Source organism: Homalodisca vitripennis, chromosome 8 (assembly GCF_021130785.1).
Source record: "Homalodisca vitripennis isolate AUS2020 chromosome 8, UT_GWSS_2.1, whole genome shotgun sequence".
NCBI classification, from domain to species: Eukaryota; Metazoa; Arthropoda; class Insecta; order Hemiptera; family Cicadellidae; genus Homalodisca; species Homalodisca vitripennis.
The window spans coordinates 32,485,714-32,511,835 of NC_060214.1; the positions used below are offsets into that span (position 1 = coordinate 32,485,714).

Here is a 26,122-nt window from a genome sequence, read left to right on the forward strand (position 1 = left end):
CTACAACAAGTGCCTTGACAGTTCCGGCGATTTTGTAGAAAAATAGAGTAAGTTTATAAGTATTTATACATAAATTTTCATGCTCTTATCTTTTGTTTTTATTGACTTATAACAAAACGTTCTTTACTTTCTGGACGACCCTCGTATATCCGACTACAGCGTGTGAAGGGTTAATACCTCTAAGTGTAATATGCTTCAAAGGAGATATAGAGGAAGAGGGTTCAGTCAGATCTGTTAACAATAATTGTGGTAGAAGGATCCATTACAGTGTTACTTGAAAATATTGTTTGAAAGATAAAATCCTTTTTAAGGATGATTTGTTTTTGTCTTACACAGTTTAAATTGGTCATTTTGGCATATTAAAATAGTTATATCAACAATTACTTAATTAATAACAATAGGCAATTAATCTAAAATCATACCATTAAGTTGTGGAATTTTTAGAACAAATTAAAGCAATGTTTTAGTTCATTTTGAACAAGTCCAATTTGAGCACCCATCATACAATCTTAAAGTTACATTTTCTATCTGAAATTATCATATAATACAGAGTGCCGCATACAAAAAACTAAAACTAACCTTTGAAAAGTGGCAAAAATATTGTAAATACATATTTATATTATTGAGAAATAGATAAATGAAGTTTTTCATTAAAAGCTCTCTGTATCTCTACAGATTAAAAATATTCTCATCATGGTACACTTCTATAAAATTACTTGTAGTTCTTCATAGTTAATATCATGGTGGGGGAGGTTCTGTTATTGTATAAATATTTTGTATATACACTTATAAAATGGTTCAAATGTTTTTTCTTAAATTTACAGTATCAAATATTTTAGAGGAAGTTGGAAATAATAACACATTGTAATACTATAAAACAAATCTTTTTATTGAAAACAATAATCACTTTCAACACATTTATATATTTTTTCTAAAGACGATTTTAACGTTTTATATCACAAGATACAATAAAACTATTTACTTCCTAGTTAAATATTGCTTGAAATTAAAGTTGTAATACTGTGCATCAACATTGTTAATATTGACAGTGTAGGCAAACAAAGTTGTGCGTATCATTTATAGTAAAACCTTCAGTTGATCTGAATCCATGAAACCAAACCCTATAGATTTTTGAAGTTTTCTCTATTAAATCCATTTATAATTCAGATAATTAATGAACTAACATTAATTACACTAAGGGGTTTGTCCATTAAATTTGTATCCATACAATTTCCACAAGGAATATGGATTAACAAGTCTGGTATTTTGAGGTCTTTGTATAATTTGTTTAGTATAGAAACCTGAAAATTAATACGAAAGAATTAAAGGAAAAACAAATACAACATGACATATAGAGGGTGATTTGAAACTCAACAGCGAAATTCAAGGAACAGATTCCTCGATGAAAGAATTGGAAGATTGATTCTTCACAACCCAATGAGACGACAAGCAGAAGCCTACATTTAGACAGGAGGCAATCACCATGAACATTTCTAATACAAGAGCTAGCTGCCATACCAGATGTACAGTTAACTCTGCATTAAAAAGTCGAATAACAATAAATATGCATTTTGAGACCCATGTTGTCATCTTTTTTCTCATAAGAGGAATCCATTCCTGAAATTTTCCTGTTTGAGACACCCTGTTTACATACAGCAGTATTATTGTATGGTTGATAATAAATCAACTTTTTTAACAAACTACACTGGTTGAAAAAGTAGCAGAAATTCTTATTAAAGAATCTACGGATTAACCCAATTAGGAACCCGGGAATAATATTACAAATTTCGTTCAAAAGTATAGTAAAGTATATTATTTCATGAAAGAAATGCCCTTTTAGATAAATCTTTAATTATCACTCTGATATCAGAGGTGGATTTAAATATTCAAAGAGTGGGTATATGACTGATAAAAGATAATAAAGTTTAAATCGTTGATAACAACACTTTCAAAACTTGCACACATTATCCTTCTATAAATTTTCAATGAAAAAAACGAAAAACTTCTTTAATGTGTTAATTAAAATTGAGTGTCCAATATTTCACACACTATTTTATCCAATCTCGGTCACTTGTTTTAGTATATGATGCCTTTCTGCCATGAATCTCAGATTACAATGTTGAAAACAATTTATTTTAGTATTTCTCTATAATCCATTTTATTTATATGAGATACTGTAGCCCACGTTATCTTGTACTACTGGAACTCATATATTCTAATTTAGTATATAATCCAACGGCTGCTTCATATAGAAAAATACTGTTAAGTATTTTTAATCAAAAGATTAATTTATTGATACTTTTACCTATTTAATAAAAGATTTTGCAATGAGAGTGCATGTCATCTGCCGGCATTCCTTGCAAACACATGTATCAGTTGCAGCTCTGTATCCAACCTAAGAGTTTCCCTGTGCATAATTAACTTGTTTAATATTACTGAATGGCCGCCACCTGTGAAACTTAATCAGTGATATATATTTTTTGACTGAAAGAAACATGTTTGCTATTGACATTCACCGTTAGCTTAGTGAAGTGTACGAAGATACTGTAGTGAATTAAGGTAAATATCAGAAATAGTTTTTAGATGGCCGTGAGAACTCCTACCATGTAATATTTTGCTCCTCCATGATAATGGCAATCTTCACACTGATATCTAGATCCAAGAAAAGATTGACTTTCGGGTGGGAAGTTTTGGATCATCCACCATACAGTCCTGACTTGCTACATACAATTATCACTTTTTTAAATCACTAAAAGTATTATCCTTCTGTAAAAATTTAGTTTTAAGATATAAAAAATTCTTAAATAAACAAGGCAACCTGTAGGAAAAATTAAAAAACCAGTAGAACCTAAAAATAAATTTGTTTAAAAAAATGAACCTTACTTTAAAAATGTTTCTTGTATTATTATTTATGTTATTATATAATTTATAATAAGAATATTTATATTATTACAATCTGGCTTAAATTAACATAGGTTGAACAAAAATTAACTGTTACAGAATTACTAAGCAACAAGCTCTTCAAAATAAAAAAAACATTCATAAGTAGAAATACACAATTAAGTTAAATCAATTAATTTAACTGAGTTCAAATATTTCAATAAAACACTGATATAAAAATATACATTTTACATTATAATGTTCAATGACAACAATAATTAAAAAAACATAATCATTTTTGTAGGAGATCCTTTCAACATTTGCTATCCTAACCAATATCAATAAACAGATTCTAAAATTCAACATAAAGAAACCAAAACAATAACAGATAAATCAACAACATTTTATAAACTAAAAACACTAAAAAACAGCCAGTATTGACATTCGGTTAAATATAATTAAATAACCACGTTTAAATTCATATTTAAATACTTTTAACAATATATGACATGTAAAATTAAGTAGTATTAAAGACTTAATTATTTCTCCTATATGTTGGCACTAAAATAAAGACCTAACCTAACTTAAGAATACTTAAAAATAAACATAGAACTAATCTTCTACCGGAGAGATTAAATTTGCAAATTTTAAGAATATGAAGATAATTAAAATTATTGCCTGATTGTGCATTCATATTTTTATATACCATATTATCGTTAGGAAATTATACATTTAAATATTGGAGAGATTTTCAAACATTACTTTGTACTAAATATTTGTCTGGACTTCTACAACACTTAATATAAAAATATATACCTACAAAAATATAATTTAAACAAATTTATAAAATAAATATTTTAAGCTTAATTTTTTAAGCAACAATTATAACAATATTAAAAATAGATTTTTAGATTTACATATTATTTCAGTTGTTAATTATATACTGTTTCAATTATTAAATTGTCTAAACAACGATAACGCTACGAGAAGAAGAGCGCATAATAAGCGGCTGTCATGAACAGAAAACTCACTAGCCAGAAGGCAAGAAAGAGGCGGATTGCACGGCGCAAACGGTCTTTGGGTTTGAGCGGGCGCAGGTCTACCTCGACAGGGAACTCTTCCAGACTATCGAAGTGGGGTGCCCAGTAGACACGTGCACAGGACTGAGTGGTGTGTCCTTGCGCACCGGACTGAGCGACGTGTCCGCGCGGCCCCCAGCTTACCCTGGCTCGTGGTCTGGGCCTCGGTCAATTTCCGTGATCACCAAGTGAACGTTCCAGCGATTGTAGTTTCTCCAAAACCTATTGACACATATTGATGTAATGTATAACATTTATTTATAATAACTCAATAAGAATAGAGTGTTAGTCCATCATATTTCTTTTCGTGTAATACTAGACTATCCAAGTTTTGGGGTATGGTATCCCATCATCAGATCCTTAAAAGTCAAGTTGTAACCCATAATGTCGTGCCGTACCTGGCACAACTGGACGTAGGGTATGAATAAATAAATAAGAATGGTTAAATCACACAAAATGTATTTATCAAGTCATAAATGGCAGTAAGCAACTAAATCATTCAAACCAAAAGCAAGCAAATCGCTAAATGAAACTCAAGATTCTAAAGTTTATAATATACTAATACAGTTTTTCAAACACGAAAACCTTTGAAATGAAAAGAGAAAACATTTTATATTGGGCACGCTTGACAGTAAGTAGGGTCTGAGAGAAAGACTTGAGCTAATTTAGAAAAAGATTTGAAATGAACTTGGACTTTTAATTTAAAACATGATATGTTTGTGCAACAAGTGAATGACGGCTATTCGTCTACCATCTGGGAGGGTTCACTTACTTGGTCAACGTGTGTGCTGCTCCATCAGGGACTCGCCAAGGAATGATCTAAAGTTATGTTCTTGGTGGGTCTTGGGGCCCGCCCCACTCATGCTAATTTACTTGATGCTTATTGGTCACTTTGTATCTAAATTGTGCTAAATAGCCATAAATGGTGATCTAAAGAGTTGGATGGCTGGGATTGGTCCGCGGTTTTTAACTGGGTTATTGTTCTACTTTTAGCATTATCTTCTACCCGCTTCCTTGAGGAAAACTACTGAGTTTTTATTTCTCATGGGAACAAAGATTTGCTCTAGTACACAAATTATTTATAAAGAAATGTTACGTTGTTTTAGAAAAGATTTATAATTATTATTTGGATTTGGAATGAATAATTTTTGATACTGGGCAGCAGCACTACATTCGCCCCGACGAAAGGGGGGGTCTCGTTCAGGTCCTCGTAGCGCCCTTCCAGATGGGGTAGCTCAATGATGTTTGCTTGGTGTACTGGATTCCTCGGTAGAGCATAATGGGATTCTGAATTGTGGTATCGTGAAGTCAGACGAAAGTAGAAGTCTCGTATAGTGACTATGGAGAGCAGCAGGGACAGTAAGGATGTTAGTATCACGATCCCCAGTATGATGTAGTAGACCATGTGGACTTCGAAATCGTCCAGTTGATCGGATTCCAGGTGTTTTATGGTTATGTTTTTGGTGGTGGTTTGCTCAGTGGGTGTTGGGAGTATGCTGAAGAATACATTCATGGTTTTGGAGACGATTGAAGCAATGGTGATTTATTAGAAGGAGATTCTCAGGCACTCAGGAAGTTTCGACTGGCGCAGGTGAGCAGGAGAACGAAGATTTGCTCTAGTTCACAAATTATTTATAAAGAAATGTTACGTTGTTTTAGAAAAGATTTATAATTATTATTTGGATTTTGAATGAATAATTTTTGATACTGGGCAGCAGCACTACAATATGTAAAAATAAATCGCAAAATATGTTGCTAGGCACTATCTAAACAACAGCTGAACTAATTCGGCTAATTATTTTTGTAAAATGTTCGTTGAAATCCTAAGAAGGTTTGTATGAAGAAAAAGATCTGAAAAGTTACTTGGAATATTCTTTAACTCTGAATAAATATTTACATATGTATTTATTTTTTTTTTCTTGAGACAACAAGGCAAACCCTACTACGCAATTGAAAATATCTAAGACCAGAAGTCAATACTTTTTGACTGGGTTGGTTTCTCAGAGCTAAATGAAATATCTTTTTTCTTCATCAAGGTAATAAGAAAAACTCAGCTATGGCAATTTTAATGAATTTGAAAAGTCTGAAGTGTCTGAAGACACCTTTTGTAGACTCCTCAGTCTTATGAATCTGTATTATATTTTCTTCATCTGCACTACAAGACAAACTCAACTATGGCACTGAACATTTCCAAAACTGTAAGTAAGTACAAGGGCTAGAAGTAAATCGAAGTAGGTTCCTGAGATCTATGTGTTTGTATTTTCTTGATCGGGGCAACAAGGCAAACCCCGCTATCATGTTAGTGCATGTGCAAACATGATATAAGAGTTAGGTTAAACTATGATCCTCTTAACCATGAACACTGCAATTATATGTACCTGTTGTATGCGTACATAAGGATTCAATCATATTACATCATAAGTGATTTTACAAAGCAAAGCCAGGGCTAAGAGTTAGTAGGCTACATAAAATCTTCATATACATATACAGGGTTTAAATTAAGTCCTGATACACCGATATATACTCCAAAAATGGAATGAGATCTTTACCATACTTATTAAAATACTTTTTTTGGATGACAAAACAATTCCCCCCCTTTTTACAGGGGAGTAGAAAGGGCTAATTTTAAATTTTCAAATAGCAACCCCTATCTTGTGACATGTAATTTTTATAAATCTATTCAAAAGAAAGACAATGACATGAATAAAACATTTCTATGACGTTTCTAGCTAAAGTCATATGTAAATAACCCCATATATCTCAAACATGTGCATTATATATGCTTTCTTTGCATCCATTACTAATCCCTAGTGGCATGTCTGTTTCATCAGAGTGTTAAATCCATTTGCATATACTATTAAGCAATCTTTATGCTCTATAATTAAAAGTAGATAATTGATAAACCTTCATCAAAGAATTATTGTCTTCATAGCCTCAGTTCCAGAATAAAAAGTTTTGTTGCAACAATCCTCTAGTTGGCTGCTCCCTACATGTACATCATATAGAAGCCAAGAATTGAAGCAATGCAAGATTGGAAATTCATATCATGACGAAATACTTTATTTTTGTAAATGTTTTGGACATTAAATTTGGATTACAGATATAAACTTATGTATGTTAGTGTCAGTTCAAGTGTAAATCACATAGGATTTAAAAAGCTATTTGTTCAAAATTTATAAAAATATTAAGACAATTAGGCCTACGCAATTTTATAAATTGTACAAGGTGTTCCAAAAAAATATTTTATTGAAAAATGACTTGAAAATTTAAAAATTAACCCACCCAAAATCAAACTACATCACCTTAAAACTTGTAACTATTCATGACAATATTCAGACTTGTGCGACACTTCTACAGTTTTTAGTCAGGTTCTTCAATTATTCATGATTGAACACCAGGAGTAATCAATATATTGATTTTATGAAAAAACGTATCTGCTAACCTATTGTACTCACCTCTAGTACACAGCCCATGCTCCATGCCTGCGTAGCACAACTGCCTGCGCAGAATGTACCATTGCTGTTAGTCAACTCTGGTAGTCCACGCCAAGGGGAGTTTTGTAGGTAGCTGTAGTGACGTGCAAGAATGGCATGTGTGTGCGCAATAGTACGTGCCAGACACCCTGCACCTCCTTGCAGCTCAGCGAAGTGAAGGCGTGCTCGCAAGAAGAACCCTATTGGCCAGACCCACTCCTACCAACATGTAGTACAGTATACAGTATAGGTGAGTGCTTATAGTTTATTATACAGGGTGTATATTATGTCTGGAAAAACCCAAATATGTATCCCTTTTTTAATAATTTAAATATAAATTTGAAACCTCCCTTACAATCGTTGATGAGATTAGGCATTACTTTTTGGAACAATGTTTGTATTCATGTCACACCAACGGGGGAGTCCTGCCGGGGTATCGTGAATATTCTTAATGGAAGCTATACCTTGTGATACATAATTTTTAAGGTATTAGCTTACTGGATTTGAATGCCACAAAAACCGCATCTCAAAGGAAGGAATTATTCTATAGAAAAATAGAGGCATTTTTCAGTATTGAAACATTTACTGAATGTTCAACCATGTAATTTATTAAACATGGTTCTTGCCAACAAAATGTGTTACACTAATTTCTTTAGCATTTTTTAAATGTTCAATTAAAATAAATAAAAACAATTTATTTTTATGCTGGTCTTCAATTAGTTACAAATTTACAAGTTTTTATACTCAATGGAATTAAAAACTTATGAGGTCATTTCTCTGATTACTTATGAATCTGGATTGGTTGTTTCCAGTCTGCAGGATGTTTTTTTAAAGAGACTATGGTCACTAGCCTATGAGAAAAATTATTGTGTTATTATTCATTGCGTTAAGGTTTCAGTTTGTTGAGCATGGAGCTTTCAATAGACTGGTCTAAGCTTGGGAATTACAAATGGGACAAAGGTCATATCATTCCTGTTCGAGTTAATCAGTGTCTCTGATGCAATTGCGGGTCATACAAGTTATCTAATTACAGTTAGGGTAGCTTCAGATTTTTATTTTGGCATTTTAATGGAATTGTCTGAAAGAGAACGAATATTACTCTGTTGATGATGCGAGGATATGTGCGATCGTCAAAGATCTTATCGGGAAGTTTGTAATTTGTTTAATGACACTTTCCCAGAAAGGAATCCCAATAAGTGTTTCAAAAACAAATATTTCAAAAACTATTGAGAGTTTTGGAAATGGGTCAGGGAGTGTACGTATTCGGCCCAAGTCGGTAGGATACAATCTGCAAACAGATGAAGAACATGCACTAGAATGTTCGGCAAACATTATTGAAGACCCACATACATCGCTCAAGAATAGCTGCACAGCAACATGATATGCCACTCCTATGTCCTGTGAGTAAGATTTTGAAAATTATAATACCAAACCATTTAAAGTTCATTTAGTCCAAACAGTTAAGTGAGGTGATTACCGACAGAAGAGTTTGAGTTTTGTGAACTTTGTGATGCGCAATTGTGATTGACAATAGAGGATTTTATGGACCAAAATTACTATTTTCTGATGAGTGCAACTTTTTTCCTAAAATGGCAAATGTTAACAGGCACAATTGCCGATACTGGGCTAGTGAAAAACCCACATTGGATTACTGAGTCCCATTCACAGCAACCACAAAAAACTGAAGTATGGTGTGGAATTTTAGGTAACAAAATTGTTGGACCCTTTTTCATCAATGGAAAATTAAATGCCCAGACTTTATACATATGCTCCAAAATGAATAATCCAGCTATTCCATATTTGGCATCAGGACAGAATACTTTGATAATGTATGGTTTCAGCAGGATGGTGCTCCACCCATTATGGGAGGGAAGGTAAGAGAGTATTTAAAAAATTAAAAAAAAAAAGAAAAAAAAAAAAAAAAAAAAAAAAATAAAAAAAAAAAAAAAAAAAAAAAAAAAAAAGGTAAAAAAAAACAAAAAAAACAAAAAAACAAAAAAAAAAAAAAAAAAAAAAAAAAAAAATAAAAATAAAATAAAAAAAAAAAAAAAAAAAAAAAAAAAAAAAAGGTAAAGTTAACAAAAAAAAAAAAAAAAAAACACCCCCCAAAAAAAAAAAAAAAATTAAAAAAAAAAAAAAAAAAAAATTAAAATAATAAAAAAAAAAAAAAAAAAAAAAAACAAAAAAAAAAAAAAAATAAAAAAATGGTAAAAAAAAAAAAAAAAAAAAAAAAAAAAAAAAAAAAATTTAAAAAAAAAAAAAAAATTAAAAAAATGGTAAAAAAGAGAGTGTTTGGATTTAAGGTTTCCTCATAAATGGATTGGGGGGGCCGAAGAGGAGAAATCGAATGGCCTCCAAGATCTCCGGATTTGTCACCAAATCGATTATTTCCTATGGGGTAATTTAAAATCCATATGTTTATAGAAGTAAGGCCTTCTATAATTTGGAAGACCTAAGAAAAGCAGGATTATAGAGGAGGATTCTGCTTTGATAACTGAAGAAATGTTAGGCAAACTCTGTCGAATCATTTTACACCAAAGATTTGGTCATGTCAAACCGTTTTTTTAGAAGGAACACGTGGTTCGAACAATTGCTTTGACACAAATGCAGGTAAAAACGTTTGTTGTAAGACTTTTTAACTGCAGACATTATTTTTTTATTTGTAATAAGAAATCAATAACATAAGTTTTCCATATTGTACTGTTATAAAAACTGGCAAATTTGTGCTAATAGAACCAGCTTCTTAAAATGAAATTTTCGTTTTATTTAATTGGAAATTTAAAAAATGCTAAAAAATTTGTGTTTGTTAAACACACTTTGTGGCAAGACCCATGTTAAATATTACATTGTTGAACATCAGTAAATTTTCAATATAAAAAATGCTCTATTTTCTGATAGAATAATTCCCTTGAGATGTGGTTTTTGTGGCATTCAATTCTGTAAGCCTATTACCTTTAAAATTATGTAAATCACAAGGTATAGGCTTCCATTAAGAATATTCACGATACCTCGGCAGGGACGTCCCCCGTTGGTGTGACATAAAACAAAAAAATCATTGTTCCAAAACGTAGATGCCCAATCTCTATCACGATTGTATGAGGTTTCAAAATTTATATTTAAAATTTATTAAAAGAGGTCTATATTTGGGTGTTTCCAGACATAATATACCACCCTGTATTGCTAACAATGAAATTAACTAATTAGTTGAGAAATTAGTTGATGGAGAAAAAGTGGCAGGCAAACTGATTTCCCACTTTTCATAATTACGTTAATCCCCCTAGACAAACTGCAGAAGTCCGTTCCACTCCTATTTATTACGGAGTTCACACACAAATTGATGGGATTTCATTTCTAAATGTCTAATATGTATTTTCTACATGATTTTAAAGCTTAAAAGTAAATAAATGTAATCATTTTTAAATAAGAACATCAAATTAAACGTATTAATTTAATTTTGACAAATAACTAACAATTTACTACAATATTCTTATCAACTATACAACTTTTTTAGTAATTAGTAACTTACAATAAAGTTTTAAAATATCATTTATGTATTAAAGTATTATTTTCACAATAATTCGTACAGTTGATCTTAGATAATTCGAAGCTCAAACAACCAATACAACATTAAAATTTCCAAGATTTCAAGTTATGCAAACTTTATTATTATTCTTTAGGGACACCACAAGGCTAGGAGAAAAGTTTGAACTATCTAAAATTTTAAATTACGAATAGTTTAACTATTCCAAGTTTAAATTCAGCATCTGACTGTACTACAAATATTACCTTGATACATGAAAATGGATTTTGTTGACACAACTCTACTATCAGTTCTTTTCCACTAAAAGTCAGTGGTGTTTACACTCTTAAATTTTTTACTTCACTAATAAGCTAAGTCAATGTTAACTATAAAGAAAAACTTTTAGTTTTAAATAGACAAAATAATTTACAATAAATATGGTAGAGTGCCAGAGAGGTTTCATGCTGGCTTTAATTGCACTAAATAATGTGTATTATACTAACCGGTCCTTGGTGATAGTTGAATCCATGAGCGACCTTAGGATCAGAGGACTGGTTGTCGTTGTTGTAGTCCCCACAGTATGCCCAGTCGCTAGGGTCCAATGTCTTCATCCCCAGGGGTCCCAGCAGGTGTTCCTCGGCCACCTTCAGTGCTTGCCAGGCGTTGCTCGTCAGAAACAGCTCTGGCGCCTGTAACAAAACACATTTTCTGCAACAATCCATTTGAGACACCATGCTCTGGGGACCACAGTCAAGTTACCGACATCCAAGTGTCCAGGAACACCCATAGTATAGCATAGTATAGCTTATTCCATTAGATTGTCAAAAATTAATTTTACAGTAATAAATCGCATTCACAGTGGAATTGATTGGACCGTGGAAATCACATAACTGGATAAAAGTACAAAATAGTTGTATAGGAATACTGAATATAATTGATCTCAGTCGAGATAAGCGCAAAGGATTAAACAAAATAAATTATTTTACTTATTTTTGTATATTATTATAAACCTTATCTAGAATCTATTTCTACCATACTGCACTGTAATTTAAAATATGGATTTCTTTTCTGTGAAATCAAACTTGTACCTTTATTTAGTTGTATTTTATATAATACATATTTTCGCAATCCTGTTACTCGTTACTGAAAAAATATACATTACATCTGATGTTCTTGGAACTAAATTTTTGGCGGATTAATAACCAAATTGGTATTAATTTTTTATTTCAAGAACTTTGTAGCTGACCACCTTGCTGCCGAGAAACACCTTGTGCGCCTTGTCCACAAGTTCAACCGAGTCTCTTATTTCAACTTTGAGTCTCTGATTACAACTTCGAGTGCTTTTAGACTTCTAGTTTAATAATCTTCACTTTTTCCAACTACATCTCCAATGTCGAGCCAAGATGCAGACACCCGCGTTTATGAGTTGACATCAACGTGAAGGGAAGTCAATTTTAAAGTTTTAATAATTATTAAGTTCGTATGCAAAATTCCCATAGAACATTGGAACCATTAGGTCCACACCCATGATATAATTTAGTTCATTATCACTCTATTTGGCAGCAACTTAGTAATACATTGTTTTATTTTTAACATCTAGAAGTGGTGCTTTTACGTTTATTTGCCACAATTAAACATATAAGTAAACTTTGAAAATCGAGTATTCATTACTATGACCTCAGCGGTATCCAACCACATGTGTTTCGTCCATTCGGTAAAAACTGTCAAATATTTATTCAATAACATACTCCATTACATATTTTGCAGGTCTTGTAAAAATAACGTAGATTAATTCAATAATTATTTAATATTTATTAGACAGGTCTGAAGAACAAAATGCTAAACACTAATACTGAAAATAAATACAAAATACACAAAGTATTACAATGCACATTTGCAACATTTGATATTTTATTTTACTTAAAAACTACAAACTCATTCTAAATATGAAGTTGAAAACTTGCATATTAACCCATGCGATATCCCAAATATTGTTGACTTCCCTTGTATGTTCTCAAATTTTATTAGCAAAATATCATTGTGGTGGGATGATAAAAGTTGCATATTTGAATTAAACAAGTACAAAACCATGTAAAATGTACAAAAACCTTATTGTTTAATTTAACCCATTTCAGATCAAATTGTTTGGCCAATGTGTACGAACTAAGGTGCATGTGGGCAGCATGAGAGTAATATTGCACAGCATTGACCCATACAATGTTTAATTATTATTATTAGCTTCAGGCTGGCCACCTGTGTGCGTACAAGCATTTTCCTGCCTCTCCAAAAAAAATAATAAAATAAAAAAAAAAAAATAAATAAAAAAAAAAAAAAAAAAAAAAATGATTAGCTTCAGATCAGATAATACACACAAATGATACTGTAAAATGGGAAACTAGTAACTCATGTAAAAACAGCTGAGGAAAGCATTAGATTTACAAAGCTTATTATAATAAAAGTGATTAAGTTTTGGAATTTGTAAATATAAAAATTTACCCCACAATTTGGGTATCTATTTTTCTTTACAATAAGAAAATAAAACTTGTACATACCACGACCATGGCGACGGTGAAGTTGGGTCGCAGCTGGTAATCCGTCCAGGGCTGGGTGGCTCCCACTGAGTCCTTGTAGATGCCGCGCCGGTTTACCAGATCGGGTCTCTCCTCGCTTGCCGTCGGAGCCGAGGGGACCCAAAACTGTGACTCAAAGTTGTTGGCGATCCTAGCGTCCCATTCCTCATACCTCCATGAAGTCTGGCTCCCTGCAGAATATAGATGTAATCACACATTGTTTTCTGGCATTTATCTTTCCAATCTAGATGAAACATGGACCACATTTAGGGAGTAATGAGGAATAATATTTTAAATGTATAGCATTCTTCAAAGATTCCCTTCCATAAACTCCCCATTAGAACATTAGAAATCAAACTATGGACAAATTAAATTTCAGCTTATTATGATTAAACCTGGTATGATTTGTAAAGATTTTAAAATCTCACACTCCAAATTTATGTTTTATTTTGTCTCTATCACATCTAACACATGAAGATCTAAATATATATTTTTTCATCTGTGTTTAATGTTTAAAAATAATACATTATTTGTGAAAAAATTAGTATTAGCTAGTTAATTTTTCTTCAAAGTTGGTGTACGAATATAATTGAAAAACAAGTGAAGATTAATGAAAAGATTATAGAGCAATAATAAATTCCTACATAACCAATATTTAATTTGATTCTTAATAAAAGTAACTATGAGAGTTTTAACCTGTGGAATAAATTCAATTCAGATTAAATCCTTTTCAGATCCATAATAAAAGAGTGTAACAGACCAAGAAAACAATGTATGCAAAAGATATTCTACTTGTGAAGCAATGTCAGATTAGAACATTTCAATAAATCTCTAAGTGTTGGAGTGCCATCAATTTTGAAATTCATACTTCTTAACATTCAAGAGGGGTTTTTCTGGGTTTTGGTGCGAAAGTTTTTTTAAATGTTTTTAAAAGTAAATGGAATTGAGTACTTTATTAAAATTTTGTCTCATTATATATGGAGACCGTTAGAGAAGTCTATAGGAAGACCTCACCCAATATTTTTCTTGATCCTTCAGAATACAGAAAAATTACCTTTTCTATGGAATTGTCAACCTTACTAATTAAACTGCTCAGATTATACAAATATAATAATTGTACATAGAAAAGGTACAAGGAACGTGAATAAAAACTGCACCACCAAATCACAAGCATAATGATCAAGCCAGCAAACATCTTGGTAATGAGCCCTTACCATCCTTGTTGGTTCTGGTGACACCGCTATGGGGGAAGTGTCCCTCCCGGTACATGCGGGCCAAGAAGCGTACCGCTGCCTTGCACAGTCCGACCAACTCCACAGCCGAACCATCACGCGGTGTAGCCGGCTTGCCTCGCGTCCCAGCTGCATCACTTGAACCCATCTTATCCATCCAGGTGCCGCAGTTCCACTCGTTACCGCCAAACACAAACCCTGCAGCAACATTACAGTAGCGAGTCAAATCAGATCTGCACTATATCCTTATAAACTCTATTACATGGAAAACAATGCAATAAAAATATTGTCAGGATTTAGTGTATCACAAGGATCCAATTTAGGCCCTATTCTCTTTTTATCCCTTATGCATCCGAATCATTCAATATTAATGCAAAAACAAATGCTCCACTAAGTAAATTAATGTTTTCATGACAATTTGAACTATATTAAGTATTATATTAATATATGACGTAGCTATAGACTGCAAGAATTTGTTCAATTAAACCGAAAAAGTTTGCTGATAACATAATAGTATTTGAGGATTTATGAAAAGATTTTAAAATTATATGTTTTGAGCCTAGATTCAATTCCAATTTAATAAGAATAGATATAATAATTAATATTAAAAAAAGACTATTTCTGACGTGTTTAAAACCAAGAACTTATAAGAAGGTACTGTTGTTCATTTTGACAAATCAAACTTATAAATTGTTTGTTAGTTCGGAAAAATAATATGAAAGTAAGAAATAAATTTACAAACTTTATTACAGTCTTTTATATCAAATTAAACTTGTACAAACACTTGAAGAGTAGAATCCCATAATGTTAAAACTTCTACAAAATTATTTATTTCTTCTCTCTCAAAAGAATTTATTTGTTTTGTTTTCTATGTCTTATACATAATTTAAAACAAATACCAAATTCTTATGTGTATTTATGTTTTTCATTTATTTCAATTTGTAGAATTTCTACCTATGTTTTCTTGAATATTTACAAAAATTGTTAATAGAAATTTTGAGCAATTTCACAAAGGTTTTGTAATAATACATTTTTTACATTTCTCTTAAGGTTTCGAAGCCATTTGAAATTTTGAAAAAGAACAGTTACATATCAGCAATATAGAGCAATACAAGAAATTGCTTTAGAACCTCAGGTAATTTACAGCATTTTTTAATACTATGTTTTAATGTCTTGTGAGGTTTTCAAAATGGTTGTGGTAGAAAATTTGGAGAGTTGTACAATAAAATAAAATAAAAAAAAGTTAATACAAACAGGTTATAACCAAACGTGATCCACATTAAATTAGTTTTCAGGATGATGGAGTTCCTTTTTATTATTATTATTTAGTTCCTATTATTTATTATTATTGGAAACCCTTTTCTTGGAGTTTACATTATGAAAAACAAAATGGAAATTTCATACAGATTATGTTTATAAGAGTCTATCCTCATCCTGTTTTGTCCTATTAGTGTATTACAGTGTACTTCAATAGAGGTTTGTAGAACAGTATACTGTGCATATATTCAGTCAATTCTGCACTATGCACTAATTAGTGTGCATATGCTTTAGGATGAAATCAGGTTTTTAAATTACAAAAGAAATGTACAAGAATAATAGCAAATCTTGCAAACTTCTTTTTCAAAATTTAAATTTATTAACTCTATCTTCATTTATTTAAGAAAAACTAATATATTTCAATAATAAGACAGATTTACATAACATTTTTTCATTTTCAGATGATTCTAATACTAGAAATAGATATTTCAATATCCTCATCATAAACTATTTGTATCTATAATAGTCCAACCTACTTAGACACTAAATTCTATAATAATGTACCAAAAAAATTAAAAAAATAGTATTCACTTTGAGAAAAAATTAAACCGTTATTGAGGAAAGCTTATTGTACTACAAACGAGTTTTCAAATGACACATGTTTGGACCGATATTGATTTTATTTTATTCTATTTCTCATGTTGTAGATATTGATAATAATTTAGTGTAACAATTTAGATAATAAAGTTATCAGGGTTTTAGGTTACGATTATTATGTATTTGAACAAATAAAGATTATGATTCCTACATTTTTGAAAGTATTACATTAAAATACCAATCATATTATCAGTGTTTGTTTAATTAAACCTTCCAAGTCAATCATGCACCCTAGATTTGATACTTCGAGATGGCAACCACCGATGAAATCTATCTTTGTTCAGACCAAGATGGAGGGAATAGTTTATTTTCATTATATTTTTTCATAAACTACTGATATTCGTTTATGTTTAGTCTTTTCTCTTACACAATGACTTAAATGGCTTGATTTTATCCCATACAACATACACAACTGGAAATATATTAGATAAGTGATACTCTAGTGCTCAAAAATATAACCAATAATAAACATTTTAGACCACCGTAACAGTAATTTTCAATTAACTTTCATTTAGATGGACTAAAATCAATCAACCATAATGAAACTCGACTTTGCTGACCTGTCTTGGGATGTACTCCGATCTGTACGTTGAAGCCCTGGTTGGTCATGTGAGCGTCAATCTTCGTACCGGCATTTCGCTCTCGGAAGCAAAGCCCTTGGAAGTGAACTTGCATCGCTTCTTGTATCACATCATAAAGTGGTTGGTCCTATTCCATAAACGGACAAAACACTTAGTTCAAAAAACATTAAAGCGCTATTTTGGTTTAACATTAATTATACATTAGTTTTGGATAAAATTTGGAAAGAAGTAAAAAAATGATTTAAAAAAATATTTGGCCATATGATTACAATTATTGTGATATCAGATCATAAAAGGTTTGTATTTGTTGTACACACCAGATAAATATGTTCAGCGTACTTACAACAAACGTGGGCTCGGAGTCATCACGTGGATAGATCCTGTTGACTGTGTCACGCAGGATGTTCGTGCCACCAGGAGCACTGTGCACGTAGCACTGTATGCTGTACAGCCACCACCAAACAGCATCTCGGCAGTTGAAGCGAGCGTTGACCCCACCGTCCAGCAAATTTGGGATGAGGCCATGCCGGAGACAACCGGCATAAGCCAGGATGATGAATCTACACCGACAATAATGTTTTTTAAAACAATTACATTAAATCACTGGGTGTAGGTGTGAGGCTTTAATATCATGTCCTACTATATGCCCTCTACAGAACCAAAACTAAACATATCTGTTTGCCTATGGTGTGTGTGTGTGTGTGTGTGTGTGTGTGTGTGTGTGTGTGGCTGATAACAAACAAACTATTAAATATAAAGTAAACACAATAATTATAATATTTTATATTCCTTTTTAATAAAAAATTAGATTTAATAAAATTAAACAAATAATTTGCAAGTTAACTTGGCACTCATGGGAAAAAAGATAAACTTGATTTGGTACAAAAAAGGTTAAGCCATTGCGATATTGCCTTTTCTATCGCTGTCATTATGATCCAAATTGGGTTGTTGCTATGACTAAAATTTCAGAAAAAAAGAATGTTTTAATTATAATTAAAACAACTTATAATTAATAAGTATGCAAAGTGAGAATAAAGCAATCCCTACTCCATTTTGACATTTTGAATAAAATTAATATTTAATTTCGTTAAATGGTCTTTATTTTACAATATAAAATTTGTTAAATATCTATTAAAAAAAGACTTAACTTTGATTTTATGCAACCCTAATTGAAACCATATAAATCCACACACTGCTTCTAGAAATAGAAATAAATTTGTAAAACGCAATGTATAGTATAGATAAAGGATAGAATTTGTTTCATATTTTGACATAATTTATTTAGCACATTAACCCATTTGTACTGAAATATGAGTATACTCGTAATCCAATTGCGGGCCCGAAACCTAAAATCTAAGGTTTAATAATAATGTTATTTTTTTAAACAAATTAAAATTATTATAACGTAATAATAAAATATGTTTATTTTATACATATGCATATCCATAAATTATATCAATATATCATTTTTAGCAAAATTCAATTATAGCAATATTCATAAAATATATCATTAGTAACTGACATGTTGCTTTTATCTGCTATTCTCTCAGCCAACATCTGATGGCTTTAGCACTGACAATTTGCAGTTTGTGACCATGACTACGCAGTTTACACACGAGCCGGCCTATTATTTGTATGATTTGTGTTTCTGTTATTGTATTGCAATGTTTTATTTTTGTTGTTGCGATGAAGAAGGATAGGCTCATTACTGTTTGATGTAAGTGAATATGAGTGTATTGAGTGTTTAGGAGCAGTCGTTTCCACAACAACCTTAAAATTCTATTACATGTTAGTAAAAAAATTCAAAAATAAAATGTTTTAATAAAATGTGTGTTTTGGTTCATGACAAAGTAAATTAGATTTGTATAAATACCTATGATTCACATCTTATTACAAATAGTCTGCCAAGTATAAAATTTACTTGTAAAACTACACATTGTGATACAAAAGTTTGATTCTTTTTAAAATAATATGTCTAAATATCTTTGTGTAGGGAACTACATGCAAATTTGATAAAAAATGTGTTTTAGTCATAATTTAATTATTTTCTTCAGTAAAAGCTTTTACTTTAAAAATGCTATTTTTTAAATTTTTTTATCAACAAAAAACACAATAATGTAAAATAAAAATAAAGTAAAAAACTAAATTAATATAACATGTTTTAAAAAACAAAATTATAAAAAATGATTTAGTAAAAATTTCAATAAAAACACTTTAAAAATAAGTTTAGGAAACATTTTCTAATAAAAGCCTGCATTTTGCTACTTAAACCACAAAGTTTGAAGAGCACTGCAGCTGTTTCATGAGTAAAGTTGCCAATGGGTTAATATATCTGATTATATCAATTAGTACAAAGTAAATATTGTATAGAGAAAGTCAGACCTGGCCTCATCATATCTCCCAGTAAGCAGAAAAAGACCAGGAAGAGCGATGATGAACGTGTCTCTTCCCCAGTTCCGCATGTAGCCGTTGGAAAAGTGAGGCAACCCTGTAACAATTAACCACTTTATCAATATTTTACTCATCTTTCTCGCATACTTTCATCCCAGTCACACTTACCAATAAAATACTCTTTGTTTCCGCATATCCTTGAGAGAAAGACAAATAGCACACATTATCCCAACAATAAGATAAACTATTGCTATAAAAGCACGGATTCTCTGAAAGTATAACTGAAATTATCTTGTTTCAGTTGCAGAACATTAAACCAGAATCCAAATACAAAGACTGAAGTTCAAAAGCTATTTTATATTGGCTTACATTTTAGTAAAATTCTACAAGAAACCTTTTTGAGTGAGGACAGTTCTTTTTTACAAAAACCAATTAATTGTTTTAAAAACATATTTATTTTCAAATTCTACATATATCTATCTTTCTAAATCTCTTTTATTAATACACTTGTCACACCTTAAAAATAAGTTTAAAAACCCCACTTTAAAGACATTAAAAAAATCCCTCTCTCTACAGGCATTACTTTACTTACTATCTCTCCCCAGAGTATAACATGGGATCTTGGCAGGAGGCGGCCCCAATCCCCTAACCTTACTTATCCAGGAGCCATGCAGAGATTCTTACATAACTGAGTGCAGTGAGAGGTTTCCTCAACTTCATGCCTTAGCCCCTTCACAAGGTTTTATGTAATATTACGTTCATAGCTATTGCCTAAAGTGTGCTACTGACATAATATTACGCATCATTATATCGTTCCTGTTTTATTATATTGTCTACCGTAATATTGTTTAAGAAACATTTCCATGACAATCACACGTTGCAGAAATAGTTATGGAACTTTCTACTAGATGACAACATTTCCTTGGTCGTGTGTCATGTATGTTTGTACCTTTAGTCACACAGTGCAGACAGTTACCAAGTGTTGTTGTTGCATTTCACCCATCTTGATGTATTTTATGGTTTTACTTTGAGTACCTATTGTACATGGAAATATTCAATGTACAGAGAGACAATGGGTCCATTTGCCTGATGATGACACGGACTCAAATAGTGAAAATGACTTAGGGGACAATATATATATAAAAAATTGCAAAAATTAAAAAAAAACCACTACAAATAAGTTTTTTTACATAAAAAGTATATACCCAAACTCTACAAACCTGTATATGTAAATAACACTAAAACAACATAGTTTAAGGTACAAAAAGAAAACCGTTGTAAACCATTAAGGGGTTAAGTGAAAAAAGAAAAGCATTTTCAGTTTTCTCCTCTCCCAGGTTTTATAATTGAAATCAGGAAATAATATTTTTGATTGTGCAATGAAACAAATGTATAACAGGCATACATTTAATTTATGTACATAAAAACAAATTTTTACTTTTTCATTATTTACAGCATATTTCATAGGAAATTATTGTAACTGAGTTGATTAAGACTTGTAAAATCAAATTCAAGGCTAATAATAAAACACTTGAATTTTATAACAATATTATAAAGAGTATGAAAGCTTGTTATTATAATATATTACACACATTTCTAGTGTGTAATGGTAATAATTACAAAACTGTATACTAAGCCAAAGTACAAATTTTTGTTGTTTCAAGTTTTACCTAATTTTCCTGAGATTGTTATTATTCTAACCCAATGTCACTCTATATTCAACTTGGATAACTTTCGAGACAGATATCTTGAAAGTGTAATCAAACAGACAATAATAATATTGAAAAGACAATAAATCAATAAAAGATTACTTATCATAACGTACCAGCAGACAGAGTGACGCAGGCCTGTTTAGTCTCTCCCCCAGGTAGTGTACGTGTGGGGGGCAGGGGGGGAGCCAGGGCTGCTGAGAGAGGAGGCAGGGGGGCATCTGCTTGCACCCCCCCACACTGCACACTGCCCAGTGACAGTGCCTTCACAAACGATGAACCGTCACTGACAAATCTGTGACAACAATTACAATTCTGTATAAGTAGAACATATTTTTCCATGAGAAACTCCATTTTCAATATAAATTATAAACTATTAGTATTAACAGATAATAAAACTTTAAATACATCATTAGCCTTAGAGACACTGAAATCTAAGTTTCTGATGTGATAACTTCATGGACTTGATGTAGGTTCCTATTTATAATGCAGTTTGAAATTTTTAACCCTTCCCACGCCATAGACAGATATATTAGAATGGTACACTTTGATAAAAATGCCAAACACGATTATATCTGATATTACACATTGTGTCACCTAGGCCCTTTATTTTACTGCACAAGAAGTGTGGGTTATGTATATGTATATGTATATTACACTCCTCAAAACAATTAAAGGATCACTTTTTTAACAGAATGCACTCGGTTAACGGTTCGAAATTTTCTATAATTTTTTTTTATTTCAAAGTCGGTGTTGAAAGTAAAATACATCGTATATGTTTTTTTTTTATATGATATTTTATTTTAGGCTAGAACAGTAAACAAAGTTTAAAACCGCAAAATGAAAACGAAAACAACTCTCGTAATAAAGTACAAATGTAATAAGAAATGGTCTGGTCTTTTGAATCTCACTTTCAATACCTTGTATTGCCACCTCTAGCTGATATAACCGCAAGAACACGCTGTGGCATGGTTCTGATGAGTCGTCTGAGGCTATCTTGAGGTAACCGCTCCCATTCTTCTCGTAATGCCATTTCCAGCTCATCCAAAGTCCTGGGTTGGTTTGGGCGGCCCCGGATACTTCGTCCTAGTTGGTCCCAGACGTGCTCAATCGGGTTTAGGTCCGGACTGCAGGCTGGCCACTCCAGCAGTGGTATGTTGTGTTCGCCCAGGTACTCACGGACCAATCTTGCTGCATGTGGTCGAGCTCCGTCTTGCATAAATAAAAAATTTTGACCTGCTTGCTCTGCTCTCGGACGAATATGAACGTCTAACACCTCGTCCACATAACGCTGGGCTGTCAAAGTACCGTTTCGGATTATGACAAGGTCTGTACGACCGTCCATTGTTATGCCACCCCACACTAATACTGAGCCCCCGCCAAACGGAACTCTGGGAGCTAGGCAACAGTTAATAAACCGTTCATTTCCTCTTCTCCACACTCGAACGCGGCCGTCATTACCAAAAATTGTAAATTTTGACTCGTCTGAGAACATTACCTTACGCCACTGTCTCAGCTGCCAACGCCTATGGTCTCTTGCAAACTGCAATCTGGCTCTCTTATGACGCACAGTCAATCTCGGCACTCGGGCAGGTCTCCTAGATCTCAATCCAGCTTCCCGGAGTCGATTTCTAACAGTCTGATCCGACACACGATTTCCAGTCGCCTGGCTTAGGTCGTTTTGAAGTTCTCTAGCAGTTAAAAATCGATTACGAAGTGCATTAACTCGTAAAAATCGATCTTCTATGTGCGTGGTAGATCTCGAGCGGCCTTGTCCTGGGCGTCTTTGAAGAGTTCCTAGCTCCTGATGTCGGTTCCATAATCTTGAAATTACTGATTGACTCACACCTAAGCGCCTACCCACTTCTCGTTGGGAAACTCCCACCTCTATCAAAGTAACAGCTCTACTGGCATCACTCTCAGACAAAAACCGTCTAACACCCGCCATAACAATAAAAACACACAGGCCTAACTATAGAAGTCTAATCCAGACTGAACGAGATCAACTTCTGACAAAACTGAGCCTGAACCTTTCCTTATCTCATTCTTGTTTGGACATGATATCGAAATAATCGCTCTTATCTTTTACTGAATTAGTCAGAAATAAACAAGAATTATTTATCTTTGCTACCGAGAGGTTCCTTTATCAGTGTGCAAAGTTCAAACATTCTTCTGTTATTAATACTTGTTTTACAAGACGCAATAAAAGTGATCCTTTAATTGTTTTGAGGTGTGTATTTTGGAGGGACTGACACGCTGGGTGCCTTAAGAGAAATACAATACCTCCAATAATAGAGACCCCGGAATTTTCTCCTCAGAAATTGTTTAACTTTAAGACCTCATAAATTTGTTCTAGCTTAAAACAAACTACTGGGTACAATTTTAATGGTTGTCTTCCAAAATTTGGGGGGAGGGAGCTTGAGTCCCCTGAAATACGCTCATGTCTATAAGTAGCTATTCAACATTTTTGTTTGAGTTTAAAAGGTTGGCATCATGAGATACAAAATCAATGATTAATATGATTAAAATGAAAGGCCCTAAAACTGATCCTAGAGGCACCTCTGAATGTATCTGATGTTTCATTTATCACTCTCTAAAACGAATATTTGTCTGTTTTTTTTACAGAAGAAGTGGTTGATTCATTTTAATCTCTTAAAACTGATCCAACAAATGATTTAATAGTCATTGTTTTACTAAAACTTGTCAATAAAGCCAGAGTGTTCTGTATAACAATAGATTTTCTTAAAAAAATTAAATATAAGTTAGAAACAAAATCCAAAAACTTTATGCTTTCTTTATTATTGTTTTACCCTTTCAGCCACCCAAATGTTTCAAATTACATAACACAACTCAACATTAACTACGCATCATGGATAGATACTTTCATAGTTATAGTATTGTGTTTATTTTTAGCAAAAATACTTTTTTGGTGTCTGCATTTTGTGTTATTTGGCAGTACAATAAGCGCAATATTTATTATATATTTTGAGAACCATAAAAAGGATATTTGATCGATAATCTGCATACTTTAAGTACTAATATCTTTTAAATTTCTGTATAACCTGAGGGTATGCCAGGTGGGAGGGAGAAGTTTGGTACCTGTTCATGAGGTGGTAGGTGTGATCAACAACAGCGTCGTACACTTGCGTGATGACCAGGTCGAAATACGAGGGCCGCAGAAAGTGGGGAACATCTGCGAGAGGCGCAAGTCTCACTTGCAGCCAGTCACCCAGCTGTCGCGTACCTGGGTCTAGCTGTAGTCGCCCCACTGTATAGTCGCACAGCCACATCCCCCCGCGCAGGTTACCACACAGAGGGTGGCCAAGGTCATTCTTCGGTGATATCTCTGACAGCAGCGACACTATACCTGCAATACAATGGGATTCAATAATTGAAGATTTTTACTTGTTAACTTATATATTGTTTATTCAATAAATAAAATAGACTTTAATCTTAAACATGTTCTCAAAATCGTTTCATTGACTGTCTGTCTTTGAGATAACTAGATAGAATGGTTTTAGACCATTCCAAAGAAGAACGCTACTGTTTTTGGGTCAAAAGATCAAAGAGCAGTCTGTCTATCTGTCCATTTTTGCATTAACTACTGGCAGAAAAATTCTAGAAATTTGAAACTATGTATATTTCTAGAATTCCTCTTAGTTCAAGGAAGAATTGTAGATATTTTGAGGTCAAAAGCTCTTAGACACTTTATCCATCCGTCCATGTAATAAATCTTTCATTACGTTCCATCAGATCTTTTGATATGTTTTGTAATTACCATTCAATACAAACCAATCTTTTAATTCAACTAAAAAAAAGACTATTGATATACTCGTAATTTCATGTAAAAAATCTTTGCCCACGTAGAATTTTATCCCATTAAATATTCTGAATTTCTATTGTAAGTATATTTACGAAACTGTAGTTATGTGTCAAAAATAATTGTAGCAATATACAATTACTAATAGATTCATACAATTATAATACTTCTTGCTAGAGTGTATTGGCGTAACTTGCTCATAATTTACAAATTTATTGCAAATAAACCAAGTATGTAGGTTTGAAACATTTTATTTCAATTCTACAATTCATTAAGTAGGAACAAGTATAAATATTTAAAAAATAAAAGACACGTTTAAATCATCCTTATATTCTTCTGAACAATATTTTGATGTATAATAAATTGTAAACTTTTAAAAACAAAATATCTAAAATTTTACATTTAAATATACTTACATTTTTATTTACATGCTATGTATATTTTAATATACATGCTACTGTATATTTGAAAATACTTGATGTAACATGTGTTACTTAATTAATAAAGAAGTTTGGATTGTATTGAATGAGTATTACATTTTTGTAAATAAAAATTTATTTCAACAGTTAAACTAAAATAGTTGTGATAATGCATTTTATCGAATTTTAACTATTTGAATGATTTCAAGTTAAATGGAAGAGAGCACTTCATAGTCTCAACTTCACACCCAATAAAGTTGTATTTTGAACAATTCATGACTAACAATATTTTTTTACTAATTTTGTGCTAATGTATATTTATCAAGAATTTTATTGTGGTGTATGGTTTTCAGATTTTAAACTGACACTATTTATATACCAGAAAAATTACTATTAATTTTCATACCATACTTCATTTTATGTTACAAGGTATTCATGATTTATAAATTATTGTTAAGTGAAAGACACATAAAAACAGACAATGACATATGACATCCTCATGATTTTACTTCTTTTTTATTAGACTAACAATAT

General features: G+C 31.9%; 1 protein-coding gene across 7 annotated transcripts in view; it reads right to left on the reverse strand.

Moving 5' to 3' along the window:
- Positions 1-868: 868 nt before the first annotated feature.
- Positions 869-26,122, reverse strand: part of LOC124367505 (glycogen debranching enzyme) — an 86,200-nt gene continuing 60,946 nt past the window's right edge. For all 7 annotated transcript variants that reach the window (XM_046824377.1, XM_046824376.1, XM_046824372.1 and 4 more), the window contains 10 exons: positions 24,449-24,716; positions 21,466-21,644; positions 19,632-19,737; positions 17,593-17,809; positions 17,229-17,376; positions 14,737-14,952; positions 13,505-13,713; positions 11,456-11,641; positions 7,415-7,651; positions 869-4,181 (listed from right to left, as the gene is read on the reverse strand). In XM_046824377.1, coding sequence (XP_046680333.1) covers positions 4,128-4,181; positions 7,415-7,651; positions 11,456-11,641; positions 13,505-13,713; positions 14,737-14,952; positions 17,229-17,376; positions 17,593-17,809; positions 19,632-19,737; positions 21,466-21,644; positions 24,449-24,716 — 1,820 coding nt within the window. In that variant the 3' untranslated portion in view covers positions 869-4,127. The remainder of the gene's footprint in view (positions 4,182-7,414; positions 7,652-11,455; positions 11,642-13,504; positions 13,714-14,736; positions 14,953-17,228; positions 17,377-17,592; positions 17,810-19,631; positions 19,738-21,465; positions 21,645-24,448; positions 24,717-26,122) is intronic.